At 39.0% G+C, this 21,109-nt stretch overlaps 1 protein-coding gene across 1 annotated transcript in view; it reads left to right on the top strand.

Moving 5' to 3' along the window:
* The window catches only part of fam13b (family with sequence similarity 13 member B), a 49,547-nt gene that overhangs the window by 10,910 nt on the left and 17,528 nt on the right, over positions 1-21,109 (top strand). The window contains 2 exon segments of the mRNA XM_054597205.1: positions 5,864-5,982; positions 18,892-18,936. Coding sequence (XP_054453180.1) covers positions 5,864-5,982; positions 18,892-18,936 — 164 coding nt within the window.

The following is a 21,109-nucleotide window of genomic DNA, read 5'->3' as shown; positions in this document are numbered from 1 at the left end:
TTAGTTACACCAATAAGAATAAACAGAAATAATGGACAATGCTTAATTTAAGAAAACTGAAAGACATCGTAAAAGATAGAAGGTTAAATGAAACAAAACCGTTTATCGTGTCATGGCATGTTTGGGCATAACTTTGAAACTCAATAGGTGGCATGGATCTAACTATGATAAGTGCCAAACTGGATTTTGGCAAAAAATGGGAGTTCTTCAAATTATTGTTTAGGTCAGAGCGAGACTGTGCCGAGTGTGTGTGTGTGTGTGTGTGTGTGTGTGTGTGTGTGTGTGTGTGTGTGTGTGTGTGTGTGTGTGTGTGTGTGTGTGTGTGTGTGTGTGTGTGTGTGTGTGTGTGTGTGTGCGTGTGTGTGTTTGATTCAGTGTTTGAAGAAGCTTTTTGTGCAAGGGTATCTGGCAAAGTAGGGGAAAATAACTTTAATCCTAACTCATACACTTATTTGTTTTAAATAACAATCCAAAATGTCATCATATCTGTGAGTTCAGTACGGAGATAGCCTGTGTCATTTTTATTTTTAGCTTGGACTGTTTGACTGTCTGTTAAAATAATTATCAACCACAAAATCATTGCATCCTGCTGCAATAAAAAGCAACATGCTCTGTTCTGACTCATACCTTTTTGGAAATTTAGCAACAAGGCAGAACCATTGTGTAGTGAAATATGAAAAGTAAACCGGGTGTCCCATCTCAATAAGCTAGTGTTTTCGGGGCTGCTGCTGCTGAAGAATTTGTTTTCGCTTGTAGCCTTGATTTAATTGGGCTGCTAAATCTCAGCTCTCAATGTGATGGCAATTAGACACGTCAGTCTCTGGTCTGAATAAGACCCCCTAGTCATGTATAAGTCACTAAGGTAATCTTACTAGTTTGGATTTTAGAGAAACCCCAACATAAGTCTGAAGTCTGAAAGCAGTTGTAATAACATAAAAGCCACAGATGCACAAGGAAAAAAATCCTCAGAGAAATTGAATGCACATTGTGTAATGTTTTGGGGTAGAAGATGCGGGGATGCAAAATTCCATAAAAATAACCATTATCAAAGCAACACACCTCCATATATTTTCAATTCTTACTCATGCTGCATGAATGACACTGTGAATATCTAGCAAAACACTTTAAATGCTGCATGTCTGCTATTAAGAATTAAAGCCACAAATGCTTGTAATTCTATTCTTGTGCATTGTTGGCCATTAATAAAATAGGCAGCACAATTCTCTAAATAAATGATAAAACTGACATTTAAAGGTGTTTTTATTGTGAGAATGAGGCCACTAGTATCCCATGTGCTCACAACGGCCATTAATAAAGACTATAACAGCAAAGTAAGTTTTGATTTCCACCAGTGATGAAGCGTGTCCAAATTATGCTATAATAAACGTTAACGTAACAGATAAACGAAGTCAGCGATGTTGATGTACATCATGCTTTAAGAGGACTTAGTGGGACAGACCGTCTGCTGTCTGTCCACTTAATCAGCCTCTTAACATGCATTACCATGCATTTTATTTTCCAAATAACAAAAACCTGTTTGTCTTCGTCTTTTTCACGGTCAAACAACCTGTGAAACACCAGTAACCTGCACATTTTGGGTACAATGCAACCACTGAATTGATGTTTACCAATCTAACATCAGCATGTAGGGGGGGATACAAAAGATCCTTTGAGACAGCTTGGGACTTGAAATGTCAGTCCCTCATTGTTCTGTGTTCTTGGCCCACTAATGATGTCAGTGAGGATTGTTGTTTTTCTCCGTTTTCCATCCTGAAACTCTGGAACGGACCGCTAAACCAGAGCCAAGGCCAGGACCTTTTGTTCCATGGCGCTCTCTGCCCCGTCTTTTCACCCACTCGGGCACACAGACACACACACACACACACACACACACACACACACACACACACACACACACACACACACACACACACACACACACACACACACACACACACACACACACACACACACACTAAACATAGATGTACTCTTGTATCAAAAAGCCCAAAACCACACAGTCATTTTCCACAATCTTTAATAAGGGGATAATACTTCCAGCTCTATGAATGATCGTTCCAGGTCATCCCAACAGGGGATTCAACAACTCGTATCCTCTGATATTGTCACATCGCCTCAAAGGCTCTCTTTATAACTAACTCAGAAGAGCCTCGGTCGCATTCACACCATTTGAATGAACGCCTGTTATACATTCAAGTTCCACTGTTCATTATGTCAACTCCTGCATTTTAATGATTAAACACAAGGGGACTTCTATATTTGATGCGATATCCAGACTCACTTTTGCATATCACAGATCAGCGGCCGTGATGGAATATGCTCTTGATGGCGTATAATCCAAGGTTATATTCACGGCATCGTCCATTCATATTAGTGGGGAATAGCATTGAATTCATTTGACATGATAATGTAGATTAGACTTTGTATTAACGTCCTTAGGTACAACAATCTGGGACATTTTATTTTGACCATGAAATCAGGAACAACTTCACACAGAAATAAAAGCACTTATCTGGATGATGATGGCAGAACGCTGTTTGTTTACTGACAGTCTTTTATTTTATTTTTAGTTTGATTAAATGGACATGTAGTATCCCTGACTGCTTGCCCCTTAATCTCATATAGATAATCCTCTGTCGTTCAGTTAAAATAATTGATTAAAATAATGATAACATTTTCTTTTTAATTATTATTATTTCTTTTTTTATTGATCCGGTATGTTGTGGTTATATAATACATTAATATATATACATTGAAAAGTCAAAACATATCTTCATTTAAATAATTACTAGTTGAAACACAATTTCAGAATATCTTCAAAGTAGTTCTGTCTAGTCATAATTTAAATTAATTTCAATTACGACTTAATTAAATGAATTAAAAGTCTTTCATTAAACACGTTTTAAAATATCTTAATTATCTTTTTGGGATATCTTAAACTAAGATATTACCAGTCAGCGTTAAATTGTGTTGATATAAGAAACTGACGTTTTAATTGGTCAAAACGAAATCTTGATGTAAAATTCAAGTCTGGAGTTTAAGGGCGTGGTGGTACATCATTATTTTTCAGCTTTTCATTCGATTTACTTGCCATTTTACAGACAGCTACCTACAGAGATGCTCATCACAGTGCGTCTCTGCACATTTTCCATAGTCCAATATGACAAACAATGTAATGTTCTGGCCAGAAGGACAATATATATACAATGAGTGAAGCTGTCTTAGAGGAAGATTTCTTTATCTAATCACTAACACGCGCACACACGCACACTTAGAGGAATTTCGTGTGTCATCCTCCATAATCTGCACAATGTGACGATAATTCCCTGACAGCCAATCAGAGCTCTTGGAACAGGGGTGTTGCCGTAGCAACGACACAGTGACAGCAGCAGATGGGCTCGCTGTTAAGAGGAGTGAAGGAGAGAGGCAGAGGAAGAAAGAGAACGGAGACGAGGATAAACAGAGTCAAACGGAGGAGAAGAACGTCTTGTGGTGACAAATCTTCATCAGGACCTTTTAACCCCAGTTTTCCCCAGTGAATATTTAAAGCGACAGCTCACCACAAAATTAAAAATACATATTTTTTTCATATTTCTAAGTTGTTTGGGTGTGAGTTGATGAGTGTTGGAGATATCAACCGTAGAGATGTCTTCCTTCTCTCAAACACAATGGGACTATATGGCACTCTGCTTGTGGAGCTTAAAGCGCCAAAAAATATATATATTTAAAAACCTCAACACCAATAAAACTAATCACAACAAGCTCTGTGTATTATCCCAGGTCATAGTTTCTGGAAAAATACATTGCTGTTGAGATTTTCAAACAAATATTGATATATATATTGATGTATTTTTGATTTTGGGGTGAAATAACCCTTTTAAACTGATACTCGTTGCAAAAAACAGCAGATGAAAAAGCTTTTTCGTCCGAGGCATAGCTTGAATCTATAGCGTGCGATATATCAGTTGACGATATTACAGAATAAATATGGAAAGGAACTATTTATCATCGGTAAACAACTCCCCAAGGAGCTCTGTTTGTCTCTTGTTCACATGCTGTCAGCTGTCTGTTATGATGAGTTATTTCTGTCTACATATTTACTACCCTCCCCTCCTCTCTCCAGCATCTACCTCCCTTCTCTCCTCTCCTTTCCTCCTCCCGTTCTTTACTGTCAGATTCATTACGTTCTGCCGTCCATCACTCCTCTTACTCTTATATCTCCCGTCGTCTTCACTCACTATCTATTGCATTGACCTCTGCCTTTGAACTAAGGCTGAACTATACTGGAAAATATATTATTTGCAATACACATTGTGTTAAATTTACATAGAAAAGTTGCAAAATTTCCCTTCATATTTCGATTTTTTTAACATCAAATCTAAAGAAGGTAATTGTTCCTGTTTCACACCATCTTTTTTTAAAAAGAAAAATGAACTTCAAATAAGCAAATGTAGCATTTTTTTCCCAACAACAAATAGCCTCCACTCCTCGCTACATGGTTACTGTAGATTAAAAAATGAACAGACACAAACTCATGTGAAAATCAGACTTAATATATATTGCAAAGTTTTCATTTCATGTCGAGCCGTAAATGAGTTTTCATAGTGTGAGAACTACTTTGCCTTATTACATTATGTATTATATGTTTCACATGCATGGGTACATTGCTAAGTCAACATGAAATTGATTTGTCACTTAGTGACTTTAATGCCTCCTCATCTCCTTACCTTTTCTATTTCTTGCTTTTATTTCTATTTACAAGGCAAAACAGTTCATTAAATAAATATGAAAATAGATACAGACAAAAGTATACAAAGTGCTTACCCTTCACGTAATATTTTAAAGTGCTAAGTGTTAATGTTCAGAGATATTGGTGTCATGTAAGTCGTTATCAAATGTCCAGTTTGAGCCAGGGGAGCTTTTGACATCTATCTAAAGTTCTCCTCCAAAGGTCAGCCAGGATGTATTTAACCACCACGTCCTGTCCATCACAGTCTAGTTTGTCGTCACGTTGCATCTCCATTTCCATTTATTTTTGCAAATTATACTGATTATTAGTTGGTAAAGCTTCTTCTCGTTCATATGTCCGTACATGACTTGGATATATCTCAGGGGAAACATGAGACCAAGACCTTGTAAAGACGGTCCAACAACAGGTGTTGAAAATCATTGGACATCTTTTGTTGTTGTTTCATAACAAGTCCATGTCTGTAATGCTGTCCTTCCAAGAAAAATACTTTCTGTGGGTTTGTCGTACAGAACAAACTGTAATTTCAACACCTTTCCTTGAATCTTTCTAACCAATAAATAATTTCTGCTAATGTGTGTTCTAGACAGTTCCTCCCCAGACACTGAAAGTCACAACTAACATAGATAACATCACAAGCTATTATAAGTGTACACTGATGTTATTAATCTGCCATCCAAGACAACTAATAATAATAATAATATATAATAATAGTAATAATCTAATAATAAATAAATTAAAAATGATTTACCATGGCCTTTAGTCTGTGTGAACACTTTCTCTCTTTATTCATAGAAGTCATGGAACAGATGCTATTTTTTTCCTCATGAGACTTTTTACGTGTAAATGAAGGTGCAGATACATTTCTAATATTTGTTGCATCATATTTGTTAAACATTATTTCTTTAGTTTTTACCCAGTAGGAAAATAAATCAACTCCCATGAACACAAATGTCACTTTAGTAACTGTGGTAATCTCAGGCCAAAAACCTTTTTGTTCTATAAATAGCAATGTCTTCAGATGCTTTTTCCATCAAAAAAATCAATAATATTTTTAATAATAACCTTTTATGTCTTGTGTATTTCTGTCTTCAGATCACGGAGCTGCTGGACGATGAGAAGTGCGAGGCCGAATGTGAAGAGCTGCCTCAAGACGGAGAGGAGGGTCCTTCCTCACCACAACACACACTCACCGATGACAGCCCTTCAGCCAGGTGAGGCACAACAACTCGTCTTATATTATTAGATACGACTGGTGATTCTATTTTATTCTCTTTGGTCACCATGCAATGAGGATGACATATTGAGAAAGGGCATGATATGTGACAGAGGTCCTAAACTGGATTGAAAAAACAGCACATCAAACATACAGAGAAGTTAAATCCGCCTGCAGGAACATGATTATTTTCTCAGGTTTTTTGATTTGTTGATCTCCTTTAAATTGATTACTGAACCCTAGACCCAGACTACTGTATATAGACACCTACACATTTCACCGCCTCTACTATTAATCTCTTGCGTATATCTAAAAAGCAGAGTTGGAGTATTTGTTAGTTAGATTTAATCTGAGTAGACAAACTCAAAAGCACAAAAACCCCAAAACTCTTCAACCCATCATTTTTATTAAGTCTTCAGTTTAAAGTACAGACAACACAGTATTTTGACTGAGCAGATAAACTCTGTCTGTACAGAACATAAAGGAAGTGAGTAAGTTATGGTGTATTCAGAGTTTAAAAAGAAAAGTTTAAAATTGCTTCTTAATTAAAGCATTTAGCGTGAAAAATAATTCAAATAGACTTCATTCATCATTTTATATTGCAAATGGGCTTGTTATCTCCCAAATTAACAATTAACTTTTTTTTTTTAAATAAATAATTTCAGTGGAAAATGAATGCAAAATGTTCCTTTTATTATTTAAATTAGCATGGATATCTGTGTCCAGATCCCCATTACAGCCACGCTGCCACGCTTCACACATTTATATCTTATAAGCGTCTGTTTTATGTGTCCAATGACACAGTGTGAGTCAAACTGCTGTTTGTCTGCTGTCCGATTGAGCTGCAATAGTTTCAGTGCTTTTTTTAGAGTGCTTTTTCTTTTCTTTGTTTGTGCTTTTCATCCACAAACAAATTTTGTTAATAACCTGATATGGAGACTTCAAATCGTTTTGGATTCTGGACTCATGGTTGTTTAAACCAGGAATTTTGTTTACTTGTGTTGGTTCAGCACTGTGTGCTCTGCATTGTCGTAGTAGATGAGTGGCTCACTACCTGTTAGATAAAGACAAAGTTGTAAAGCAATGAAGGACAATAAATCCGTCCACTGTGATGCTTTACAACACTCGCTGGGCTCTGCCTCTGTCGTTCTCTCTATTTCTGTGTGTGTGTGTGTGTGTGTGTGTGTGTGTGTGTGTGTGTGTGTGTGTGTGTGTGTGTGTGTGTGTGTGTGTGTGTGTGTGTGTGTGTGTGTGTGTGTGTGTGTGTGTGTGTGTGTGTGTGTGTGTGTGTGTCATGCTGCTAGTCATGGCCCACTGTCCTTTAAGATGATTACAGACAGTAATCCATAATCCACATGCACACACAGTCACAGTTTCTTATTCTATACACACTCATGCTCACATGATTTAGACCGTACAGCACATGCAATATGTCTCTAACTGTCATTTGGAGTTAAGATCATAAACAAAAGTTGGATAGTTGACGTTACTGGATCAAGACATTTTGAACATGCTGCCAAGATGCCCGTTGTGCCAGAGTTCAGCAATCTGTGTTATGATATAAAAGGTCATGGATAACAGGAGTGTGTGTGTGTGTGTGTGTGTGTGTGTGTGTGTGTGTGTGTGTGTATGTGTGTGTGTGTGTGTGTGTGTGTGTCTGCATCGATTAAGTGGTTTAGTAGTTAATACATTGTTTGTGGGGCAACACAAAAGGATCACTGTTGTTAGGTGGCAGCGGTACTCAAAGCTTTAATGATTGCTGATGGAGATGTACGGTGGGGGGGTTGCATGCAGCAACTTATTTAAATTAAACAGCGGTGGCCAGACTGTTTTTATCTTTTAGTCCCATGTGATTGTTCTAGTTAGTATTAATTCTCTTTTAGTGGCGGCTGGCCTGCAGCCATCGTCCCTGTGACCTTGTCTAACATCAATGTCTGGTCTGGGGGATTATTGCTGCATACAAAGACCCCCGGAGTCGACAGCCTACACCACAAACCATTTAAATAATGTTGGCCCGGAGCTTAAAGAATACATCTGTTTAAACTGCTAAATATATCAAACACTCTGACATCTTTGAAACATTTAGTCTGTTTGCTCATCTGACCTTAGAGTAAGGAATGTGAATGCTTCTGTGTTTTATGTGGAAACCCACTTATTTGAATTCCAGGTCCACATGTAACAAATACCAGACGTGAGCCGAAAGCTCAATAATTCTAGCACAACCTATGGTACAGAGAGGATCGGTTATAAAAACACAATTGCACTGATAATGGATTACTCGTCTGATCCTGTAAATGTAAAATAAAAGACTTTCAGCCACAGTTTTTATTAACAAAATGACCGATTTTTTTTTCTTCTTGTGGTCATGTTAAAAACTGAAATGCTATTTTTCAAATTTTTTGATTGTTTTATCTAAAAAAAATGTCAACGATTAAAACTTCCAAATAATGATTTTCCTGAAGCCCAAGTTGAAAAATATTCAAATACCTTCTTTGTCCGACAAACAAGCTAATACCTTCGATTATAACTACTCAACATAGAAACCCCTCATTTTTACTTTAATTGAATGGTTAATCACTAATTAGTTGTGTAGTTGTGATAGTTTAATTGACTAATTGTTTCAGTTCTAATCATGTAAAAAAAATTGTTGAGGATAATTTGGTCTCTCTGTGTGAGCAAAATTTTACATCCTTTCCAACATTTTCCAAACCAGCAGTCTTATGAATATTAAGAATCTGTGTGGTCCGTTTTAAAAACATAGCTCTTTTAATGAAAAATTTGTTTATTAGTGTTTTGTCTTGTATATCACTTCGTTATCCTTAATTTTGTCACCATCCTCCATCAGTGTTACCCATTGAGATTTTCACAAAACTTCGTCAAAGTAGTAATAACCTTGAGCGCTGTCTTGAGAATTTTGATGAGTCTCTCATTTGCATTTTTTAGCTTGAAACTCCCTGACTGTTCTGATAATCGCTCTCACTGTTTCATGTGTGTTTCATCAGTTATTCTCTGACACAGAACTGGTTGTGCCAGCTCTGAAATAGAGAGAAAGTTCCTGTCTAGTGACTCAACATTAACTGAGGCTGAGTTGTTTGTCTTGCACTTGACAGACAGGGAAGCCTGTCCTCTGTGGCTCTTGCAGTGCTCCCTTAATAGACTCTGAGAGCCCACACACACACACACACACACACACACACACACACACACACACACACACACACACACACACACACACACACACACACACACACACACACACATACACTTTACATGCTGACAGCCTCTGCTCATTTCAAATCTATATATAATCCCTGGTATTTCTCTTCTGATCTCTCTGCTCCCCCTGTTACTACTTCCCTCCTCCTCTACCTCGCTTATATCATCTCTCTCTCTGTGGAAAATATTTTTCATGAGGCCGCTGAAATATCCTGGCAGGCTGCAGCAGAAGGACTCTTGGGATGCGCTCCTGGTCCCGGTGAGGAGGAGCAGGAGGGAGCGATGGAGTAATGGAGGAAAGGGAGAATCGGAGGAATCAAGGCGAGGGTGGGATAATTGGGAAGTGTCCCTACTAGTGAACGATTTATAGATTTTTCAGTCTGAGTCGAACGCAATATCAGCCCTCTGGAGAGAAAAGGTTAACCCAGAAGCTATCATTTAAACTCGTTATAAAACACCAATTTTGTCAAAGTGCGATCTAGGACCAGTGTTTTGGAACGATTACCAAAGATTTTACCAAAATTGTTAAGGGGGGCCCTTTGCTTTTTAAGGACAGAGAAGAGACACTCGGATTCACCACATCGCCTCTGTTCTCAGCTATGAATCGGGTTCGGTTTTGACCTTGTTGGTGACCTTTCAATGAACAACCAACGCAATGACAGCTGTCCAAGACGTAAGTTTGTGAGAGACAAAAAAGCAAGAAAAATCTTTGATGCATCCAAACCCTCCTCCATTGTTGCATTCTTACTCTCTCTCTTGCTATTTTATCTTAAAATGAACGCATATTTGACAGAAAGGTCTCTACTAGGTGCTTTCTTGGTACTTGACTGACTCAGTGTTGACCCTATTCTGTTTTTGTTTTTCCCTTTAGTGTTGTGACTTGCTCGCAGCCAAGCAGTGCCCTATTCCATGCTGTACATACCTGTAACATATGTTGGATGTAATACATCTGCATGATCTATACATAGACATAAATACAGTATATAGGTCAGTGCAGTACAGGAGTATCAGTGGTTTTGGTATTTTGACCCAGTTCATAAATCAACCCAATTTGGGCTCTATGACTGACACACGGAATAAGGCTACACAGAAACTTCTGACCAAAATATTGTGCAAAATTAAATAGAAAAATAAAAAAAACAATTAAATACCCTGTACATTCACTTAATTTACCTAATTTTAAGTATAATCTATTAGTTCGTCCATGTGCAGACTTACATACCATAGTACATATTGCATGTAATCATTGCACAGTAATGTATATAAACAACATAACTATTCAATAGTTGACCATTCCCGAGAGACACCTCTATCAGTGTCTCGTCCATTTAAAACAAATATAAAGAAGTCCTCTCTATCTCACTCACTATTCTGCAGTCGGTCACATCGCGCCTCCTTTTCCTGCCTACGTCACCCTTCACTTCCCGATTGTGTCTAGGCCTGGGCGCCTGCACTGGGCACAATGTGTAATATGATATACGAACTGACCTAGATAGCACCACTCACCACTTGTGCTATCAGTTCTCACCCACAGTTCTGGTACATAACTCCTATCTGGCTTTCTAAGGAGCACCCCCTTCCCGAAGTCTTCACAGAGGAAAAAAAAAGTCATTTTGATTGTCAGCTCACACGCTGCCGCTGAAGCCTCTCTGTGTCAACACCTCACCACTGTAGTTTCTTTGTGTTAGTCAGAGACGATACCGTTAAATGTTGAGATTAGAGTTCAGCGTAAAGTACCAGCAATGACAAAGCAACACCAAAAGAGTTGATGATTAAAAACCAAAGTTATTTCCTTGAGAATTTAGCGGAATGGTGTAAAGACTTACAACGTGTCCCCTTAGTTGATGTATTGGATTGTATTCTATAATGTACCATGTCATGGAGAATACTTGGTTGGCAGGTGTTAAAATGGTTTAACAGGATACCTCATTGATGCATTCAGTGGTTTAAACACTTTTATAAATCAGTTTACGTGGTACATTAAATATAATCAACTAGAGCTGCAACAAATTATGACTTTCATTATCAATTCTTTCAAATTCAAAATTGTATGCGGCCCCAAGTTATATTTAGGTACAACTAAATCTCGCTGGGATGATATCCTTTCTTACTTTGGTTTGAACTATGTTGATCTGAAAGCACTGGCGGACACGGAAATATTCTGGGTACAAAAATAACCTAACCTAGTTTCTTTGGGAGTGACTTGTGATTAATCTGGTTCAGTCGGGACTGTTGGTGTTCTTTATATGCTCCTCATTATCACACATACAGTGTAGTTACAGACATAAGGGGCCATATCCACCAAAGTGTTAGATCCATATTCCAGTGTATTATTTTAATTATTTGACAAGGCGCTGAGTGTGCAAGTTTGACTTTTTTTGGGTCGCCGAAAGTTGAACATTTTCAACCTCTCGTAAAACGCTGCGCCCGTCACTGTCACTTTTTACCAGGCTAACTAATCACAGTGCACGAGGGGCAGGACACCTGTCCTACTGCAAACAAATTTGAACAAAACAATGATACTCTCCAAGATGTTTCCTTGCCCACAAATATCCTTAGACACATGGACCTTTTAGGTTTGTCTTCCTGCCCTATGTTCTTCATCCAGAGCGAGGGCCGGAGCAAGTCTCTCTTTAGGTATCGCTGTCACTCCTCTCCATGTGATCAATAATTTGTCAAATGTATCTATGCCCGTGTTTGTCTGAGAAGCTGCTATTACTAAAGGTATGTGTTGTGTTGTGTGTGTGTGTGTGTGTGTGTGTGTGTGTGTGTGTGTGTGTGTGTGTGTGTGTGTGTGTGTGTGTGTGTGTGTGTGTGTGTGTGTGTGTGTGTGTGTGTGTGTGTGTGTGTGTGTGTACACACCATTACATAGCCCACTGGTCTGGCTGTAATAACTGCTGAGTTCATAGTCACCACTGAGTGGACCAAAAAAAATCAAACCTCCTCCCCTTTTCTGACTCTTGATTGGCTCGCAGAAGTCCTTTCTTTTTTTCGATTGGCTCCCAACTTCAGCCCGTCCCGTCTCATTGGTTCTCCTGGGGGTTGTTGCCTAGTTACATCAGAAGCTCATATATTTGAGCAGAGCTCTGGATGTTTACTGCAGCACTTTTACAGGCAGTGCAGGCTGAGACAACCTCACACACACACACATTTAAGAAAACACACACACTAGTTCAGAGGACGTCACAGAATGCACTCAGGCGATAATACGACTGCTGCTGCTAGATTTGCTCTTACTGACGCTGACACCTCAAAGTGCTCAACTGGGTTAACCAACCCACTGGATACAAGGCCGAGCTATAGACCGTCCCGATACTGACCGAGGAGAAATCTGCAGGAGAGGCTGAGAGTTTAACAGCTGGATACGGCTCCTACAGGAGATGTGTCAAGCAGTTAACAGGCAAAAAGAAGAAAGCGTCAGAAACCGTGCTGAGTTTGGTTAACAGTCAAGCTGACTTTCTCTGCGGGTATTGGAAAATAATAAAACACACTGGACTTTCAATAACCTACAGTACGCGTTAGCTCGCTGGCTCACTGGCAGAAGAAGAAGAAACACAGCAGAGAAACTGACAAACAGCCTTCCAGACATACGAGGCAACCTTCACTCTGAAAAACCTTCAGGCTGAAACAAAACAAAAAAGGACAGATCGCAGGGAAAGAAACCCAGCTGGGAAAATAAGAATGGCCTGTGACATTCTGCTGCAGAGGTAAACATCAGGGTTACGTAACTCCTCTAGTCTGACTGGAATAAATAATTGGATGGATGGATGGATCAATGAATGGCGGTGACGGCAATTGTGGTCGGTTGATAGATAAATGAATGAATGAGCATTGGTGGGTTGAAGAGAGGAAAAATGGCATGAGATTGAATGAATGAGGTGGATTCATTAACAAAGAGATTTAAGGAGAAAGCTACATTAATGGATCAACTCGTAAAGGAATCAGTGGAAACTTTCATTTTAAGTGACGTCATCTCTTTTTATGATGGATGGAAGAATGGAAGGAAATGAGATTGGATCGTGCATTCTCGCTCATTGTTTTGTTACGAGGCAGAGATGAAAACGAATACAGAGACAGGATGAAGTCTGTATCTTTTCTTGTACAGGAATAGAAAAGGGGCAAGGCATTAGTTGACAGCTGATATTGTGTTGTGCAATTCAAGTATAAAGAACGCAGAGGGATCTGGCTGAGAATGTGTCAGCATTTTTGCGACAAAGTGGGGCTGAAATTTAATCATTAAATCATTTTTTTGTCAATATATATATCATTTTATTACGTCTGAGACATGTTAGTAGGTTTACTTATGTTTGGAGGAAGTTGTTGTCAGTTTCTGTATGTTCTTAACATGATTGAGTAACAAAGTACGGTCTGAGCAATCAATTTGACTTTGGTTGAAATGATTGGTCAATTTATTGGTTAGTTAGTTTCCCAAAAACAATTGGCCAAAAAATTTAGGAAACAAAAAAGTCAGTAATCCAGAAAAAATGGCAATTTTCTCAAATGTAAGAATTTATTCAGGTCCGCAACTAATGATATTTTTCATTATTTAAATTAATTCTTATAGTCTACGGCATTGTCTTTGTTTTGGTAATTATTAAATTTTTCATATTTCTCACATCAAAAATAATCCGCAGATTAATTGTAAATGAAAATAATTATTAGTTGCAATTCCTATCTGGAGAACATTTATAAATGTTTCCAAAAGACAGGAAATTTATGTGGAGCCAGAAACCGTAATAACCGTTGCCACAAACTTAGACATGCAAACATTGTTTGTTAATATAAAGTTACGTGTGTCCTCAGGAGGTGCCAAAACAGTTCAAGTTCTAGCTATCAGCAATGATGCGTCAACTCCTTGTGACTCTGCAAGGAGGGTTGAGGAGGTAGAAAGAGGAGCTGTGGAGAATTCGTTGAGTCAACTAAAGAAAATAGATCATTCTTCTCAGATGGCTAAATGTCTGCAGGATAATTAAGGGGAAAAAAGAATGAATGAGAGCCGCTCTGGTCACTTATTGTCCACAAAGGAATCTGATGGAAACAAACAAATTAGCAGAGTCAAAAACGATCTTAAATCTAACGTGGTCAAAGTTTGAGTTGTTTGAATACACACATCTGTAGCAAGGCGCCGTGAGAGTTTCTTGGCCCCGACATGAAGCCCCGTAAATGTTTACTCTTTCAGAGGCAGAAAGGAGAGCTGTTTATGAGATGCAAGATGATGCCTAGGATTCTATGTGTGTGTGAAAGGAGAGCTTTAAGAGACATAGTGAAATATGTCGTCTTGTGCACGCTGACATACAATATACGTGTGGTATGAATTTATGTGTGTGTGTGCGTTTGTGGGGGGGGTTGATGCGAAGACTGCAGCAGTGTAAAAGACCTCCCAGTCAGAACAGAGCATAGACAGGGATGCTGACAACAGCACCTCTGTGGACAACTAACCTAGAACTCACCTACACACCTTACACACACACACACACACACACACACACACACACACACACACACACACACACACACACACACACACACACACACACACACACACTCTCTCTTTGTTTCTTTTATATCGAGCCACCAGAGTAATGCTGTAAATAATCTAAGGACGCCCTTTATCAGCCCTTTTTCCTCGTTGCCGTCTGCACCGACAACAAAAAGTGACTCTGTTGACATTTAATTTTGTTAATTTAACGCAGCAGACAAAACCACAGTCATACTGCGATGTTTTTTATGTTTAGTCACTCAGTCAGCTGAGGCGAGGCCACTGATGCCACAGCACAGCGTTTCAGCTCTGCAGTAACTACTGTATGAAACTGATACTCTTGGCCTATATATGTGATACGTAGTGTATAGTACATATAAGGCCAGTTGTTTACAGGACAACAAAAAGGAACTTGGCCAAATACTGAAAGGCAGCAGAGACTGTGGAAGCTGGACTGAACCATGCGTCGTTAAAATACTGAGTCATAGTAAAAATAAGAACTTCACTTGGGAACAGGGCACAAAAATATGCAGGAAATCATTTCTTTATCTTGTTGCAGCTTATCAACAGCAGGGCCACGGCTAACCACGATTTTATCTGCACATATATGAAGGTCACAAACCATCTGGAGGTGGGAAACGCTAGATTAAATTATGATATAAAGTCTTATATTATGTGCAGTATACTAAAAGTTCCATTTAGTTATACAACAATCTCCTGGTTTCATTACCAGTGAAACATGCGGGGGCAGTAATGTGTTGTTAAAGTAGATGACAGGTGTGAATCAGTTACTGCAACCCTTACAGAGTGGATCTGCAAGTATATGTCCACCTTTTACAAGCATTATATGATGCTCTTGTATAAAATCGTTATGGTTTCAATTAATGTAGTTATAAAGCTGTGTTAGAAATTAAAGAAGAATATAACTTTAATGATAATGTGAGGAAAAACACAGATTAAATGGATAGGTAGATACTGCTTTGTAATATTATGTTTACGTTTACTTTATAGTTTAAATTGAAATCAACTCACAAGTGCATTACTCGGCCCTCAGGTGAAGTGCACCTGCCTACTAAAGCAGTAATCTTCCTCCAGGGATCATGCTGAGGGATCCTGTTAGCAGACTGCAGATTAACCTGATGTGATCTGAGTGAATCTGGCAAGAATCCATGATACTCCACCGCTAACCTCAGATACCTTTAGGATGTTCCTGCACTGTAATATCATTTATCAATGTTATGTTTTTTATATATATTCGCCCATTGACAGCTGAGATAGGCTCCAGCACCCCTGCGACCCTTAACTGGATAAGCAGGTTACGGAAAATGGATGGAATGGATGTTTTTTATATTTTTCAATTATGCAAATAAACTAAACTAAAAAACCAGTAAGTGAACTAATTAATATTTACTAATTAGTCATTTTTTTAATATCCTTTTTTAATCAAACCAATTAAAATGGGCAGCTCCCATAAATGAGCCAATTAAAAATATCATCATTCATCAACGCTAAAGAAATTTCAAAATGTTTTTTTTTTTTTTTTTTTTTTTTTTTTTTTTTTTTTTTTTTTTTTTTTTTTTTTTTTTGCTTCTGACCTTTTTAAAGACAAAGTGGCCTTTAAGAGGTTTTACCGTATCACTGCCAACAAACGGCTCACTGAAGGTTTGACTCCTTAAGATGTTATCAAGGTCTCGGGCTACCGCTCAGTCGTCCGTGGGTCAGGAGCCGATCTAATCCGACCTACTTGGAGCACATTTGAAAGCCAAGCTGTTATTCGCCAACTAGTTCTTTATTGTTGCCACGTTTAAGGCCAAGATCAACAATATGAGTAAATACTTAACCTTCATATGTCTTTGAGAAACCTAGTTCTTGATTAGATTTTTTAAAATGTGTGTTAGCTGCATTATATGCAATCCAACATGTATCTTCATTGAAGAGTTTTTGAACAGTTTTTATCCCAAAGTGCTTTGCAAGATACTCTCCTTGGGCTTAAAACATGTTTGTTAGTATGACAGCTAGTGAAGGAAACATTCCACCTTGAGACATATTCAAAACCGCTTTCAACTACATCAGGGGCCATATCTACCCTTCATGGTGTTCTCTGCAGGGGAGAAAAGCCCCAAAGAGCCCTATAAAGGATGTCATGTGAGGTCCTTCAGGGCTCAACTGACGCTGATAGAAACGTTATCTCTGCCGCTGCTCCGGGAGCTCGAGGAGGGCAGGAACACCTTAAAGGCCACTACAGCAATTTCAGTTCAAGTCTTCGGGGGCAAAATGGTGTAAGATCAGATATAATCTTCGCTACTTAATTCATGTGGAGATTATGTAACGTCCTTGAGGACCCTATCAAGGATCTATTGTTAGTGATGCAGCCACCCAGCTCGGCCCCTGAGGGCACAACTCAGCGGGAGAGCCTGAGCTGTCAGATGTTATCAGCGCTTCGAAGCGACAGTCGCTGCTGTAGAGAGAATGCACGTTCCTGTTTCAAAGGGCAGTTCTCTATGCTGACTAGCAGGAAGGAGAAAGGGAGGAGAGGTTCAAATGACAAAGGATCTAATGTAAACTCAGTCCAGATAATTATGGACCCAAAAATAGATTGGCCGTACGCAAAGCCAGAGGCTAGTTAAATATTATCTAAGCATTTATTAAGTCGCCTTTGGGAGGGCAAGAAAATAAAAACGAATGTTTGTTTTCACATTTCATTACTTCCCTCACACCCACATTCTTTGCGCTGTTATTGCAGGCTTGCTGTTTGGTCTTCTCAACGCTTCCCTTTGTGCCTGTCTCTCTATCACACACATATTCACCATCAAGGTTACAGTGTCAGAGAGGGGAATGTGAGACACTTGTTACATTCAGAGCCAGTAACAAGAACAGGAGGCGATTAGAGAGAAGAGAAACACTGAGATAGAGAAAGACCTTGAGAGAAAGATGAGCAAAGGAGAGAATAGATATGATATTTCTGTATAAAGCATGATGGGGTGGAATTAGAGAAAGTAAGGAAGAGAAGGGGAAAAAAAGGCAGGCAAGAATAATAATAAAGGAATGTAAAGTTGTATGTAAATAGAAAGATAAGTTAAGATAAAGAGGGGAAAAAATGAGAGGGCAGAAGAGAGAGTTGGTTGGCAGTGATAAACAACAAGAAAACAAGGAAGAATATATGGAATGAATATGGAGAAAGAAGAATAAAGATTTATCATTTCCTATCTGCTATTAATAATTCAGTCTTTATTGATCCACCGTAGGAATTCTCACTGCATTAAGACTGTGTGTGTGTGTGTGTGTGTGTGTGTGTGTGTGTGTGTGTGTGTGTGTGTGTGTGTGTGTGTGTGTGTGTGTGTGTGTGTGTGTGTGTGTGTGTGTGTGTGTGTGTGTGTGTGTGTGTGTGTGTGTGTGTGTGTGTGTGTGTGTTGGAAAGCCAACATACATCCACACAAAAAAGGTTGCGTAACGTCAGCTGCTGTTTTTCTAATGAGATGAGTTTGATCGTCGGAGTCACACACACATACACACTGTACACACATACACACTTAGGAATAATGTGAACGACCTTGTGTGTGTGTGTGTGCGTGTGTAGTGTTATATAAATCTGGAGTCCTGGCGTGCCTGTAAATGTGTGTGTGTTTGCGAGGCCAGCGGCAGCCTGCTGAATCAACAGACACATCTGATCCCTGTTTCATGACACACGCACACACACTTCCTTTTTTTTGGACGAACATGGAGGAACAAATATGATTTGACACGCACACACACACACACACACACACACACACACACACACACACACACACACACACACACACACACACCCTTTTATCTGATCAGCAGGGTTTAGCAAATCTCTGTAGCCTAAATAACAATCTGCCCACCCAGAGTGGCGCCAGTGACTGAAACTTTGTCTATTTGTGTGTGTGTGTGTGTGTGTGGTGCATTTCTTGAGATTGTCATTTGGCACAGGGGATCTTACATTAGGAGACAACTGTTAGAACATAACCTTCTCATGCTGATTTCAGTTATTTTTACCCAGCGTTTGATCTCTGACTCTGATTTTCCACCGATGTATTCATATATTGTCATTCCTCTTCCCTGTTTTGACTCTTCCTACCCGACACCCTCCAAGGTCATTTCATGTCAGTATGGGAAGGGAGTCGAGGAGTACGTGATGTTCTAACCGTGTTGTCCTTTTCCCCACCTCTCTCTTTCTCTCTACAGCTCCCACCTCTCCCCTATATCCATCCTGCCTGCTGACTCTGCTGAGTAAGTATACACACACACACACACACACACACACACACACACACACACGCTCACACACACACGCTCACCAGCAATGTATCCACTCACGATAACGTACATAGGCACTTCATTATGTAAACAAACTGTAGCAACCTACGGACACACACTACCAGAACTCCAGCTACACTAACAAACTGAAAGTCATTTATATGCACCCGATTGTAAAAACAAATAAATCTTTAAGCAAGCAGCAATCCTGCACATGTTATGAAGAGGATGATAGAAAACTGTGAACAGGGGTTAAGAGAGAGACACCCAGTTTGGTGTGAAGTGTTAAGGGGAAGTAAAGGGCCATCTGCTCAAGAGGCAGATATCATAACAAGAATCAACAAAAGAAGAAGTGCGAGCAGCGCTGTGAAGAATTGGGAGAAGGGTAAGAGGGTGAGAGGAAGTGATGAGGAGGAAAGAGGAAAGCCTTGTGTTTGGATTATGGAGCTAAACTAAAGCATTTTATGTGGCTCTGTGCTTTTAGAGCCCCGAGGACATTAACTCAGCAATCACATGACTGTCAGGCCCCTGACTCTTTACTGCATGACATGGACACAGAGGAAAAACATTTACTATTCTTTTTATACATTAATGTGAGACCTTAAAAGATTGAGCGCACAAAGATGTCTCAGGAATATCATGAAAACTGAGAGTCAGTAATGTAATTCAGTTCATCAATAACAAAGGAGAACAAAATGGCAGAAAAATGAATCCTGCAATACTCATCATATGCAATGTAACCATTTGTTGACATCAACATAATCTGATAATAATTTTCTGAAGTATTTGCTAAATCATTATGAATATAGAATGTCAAAAAACTCCTGATGATTGCTTCATTATTTCCTAAATACCAATGTGCCAAAATTACAACCCAAAGAAAAGAGGCAAATCATCAGCTGGAACTGGTGTTTGTCTTTATTGTTTTAAAGGATTGCTTTCTAAATTAGTAAAGAATCAGTTGTCAAAGTAGTTCTCGTTAAAATGTCATCAACTAACTGATTATTGAATAAATTGTTTCAGCTGTAACATATTGGTACAGGACTTTTCATTTAGGATAGCTGTCTTCATATTTTTTAATAAGCTAGCAATAGTCTGTTTGGCTTATTTTTGTATGTTATTTTTACAAATCACAATTTTACTAGTCAAACTAACAAAAAGAAAGCAAACAATGAAATAATAAGCAATTATACAGAGCAATGGATGGACGGATTGAAAACCTCCAAAATTGAAAAATATGATTGACGAGGGCTTCAATGCGTCTGCTCTGTGCTTGATGAACATAATATTTAACGAATAAAACTACCAATAATGAAGAATACATATACTGACATACAAGTATACTAATCTTCCTTGGAAAATCTTTGCAGTGTCACGCTGGTACAAGAACTACCAGCACATTTCCAGAAATCCATTAGAAAGCTTCAAGGGCCCTGGTTTCATAGAACGTCTTGTGTCTCCGAGTGTGATTTATGTCTTCACTTTCCTCTTGCTACCAGGATGTGTTCTAAAGGATTCTCCTCTGTTTGGAGGCATGAAACGATTTAGAAAATGTATACGAAAAACAAACTTCTGCTTCTCTTGACCGTGTGCGTGTGTGTGTGCGTGTGTGTGTGTGTGTGTGTGTGTGTGTGTGTGTGTGTGTGTGTGTGTGTGTGTGTGTGTGTGTGTGTGTGTGTGTGTGTGTGTGTGTGTGTGTGTGTGTGTGTGTGTGTGTGTGTGTGTGTGTGGGAAAGACTGCAAGCACATCATCTTTTACTGCTTCTGTGTTCCTATGTGGAAGTAACTGTTTTGTGTGTGATGGTTATTATTAGTAGAACTTCTTGCAGTTAGAGGTTGAGTTGCTGCTGAAGGCGAAGGTGGACTTGTAGTTTAGAGAAATGTGTGCACAGTTTGTGTGGGTGTCTGGCTGACCTCACACACACACACACACACACACACACACACACACACACACACACACACACACTCTTTTATATGACCTCAGCCCAACACCTTTTTTGAGTTTTACCTTAAATGGCAATGGATTAGAAGCCCGAACACAGTTATGTTCCAGCTCCAAGTCTTCCATTTAAAACTGTGTAACTGTGTTGGTATATTACCTTGATTTGATTAGAGAATAAAGATGCTAGATAATATAAATGTA

The sequence above is a fragment of the Anoplopoma fimbria genome, chromosome 4 (genome assembly GCF_027596085.1).
Source record: "Anoplopoma fimbria isolate UVic2021 breed Golden Eagle Sablefish chromosome 4, Afim_UVic_2022, whole genome shotgun sequence".
NCBI lineage: Eukaryota > Metazoa > Chordata > Actinopteri > Perciformes > Anoplopomatidae > Anoplopoma > Anoplopoma fimbria.
This window is presented reverse-complemented; position numbering and strand designations above follow the sequence as displayed.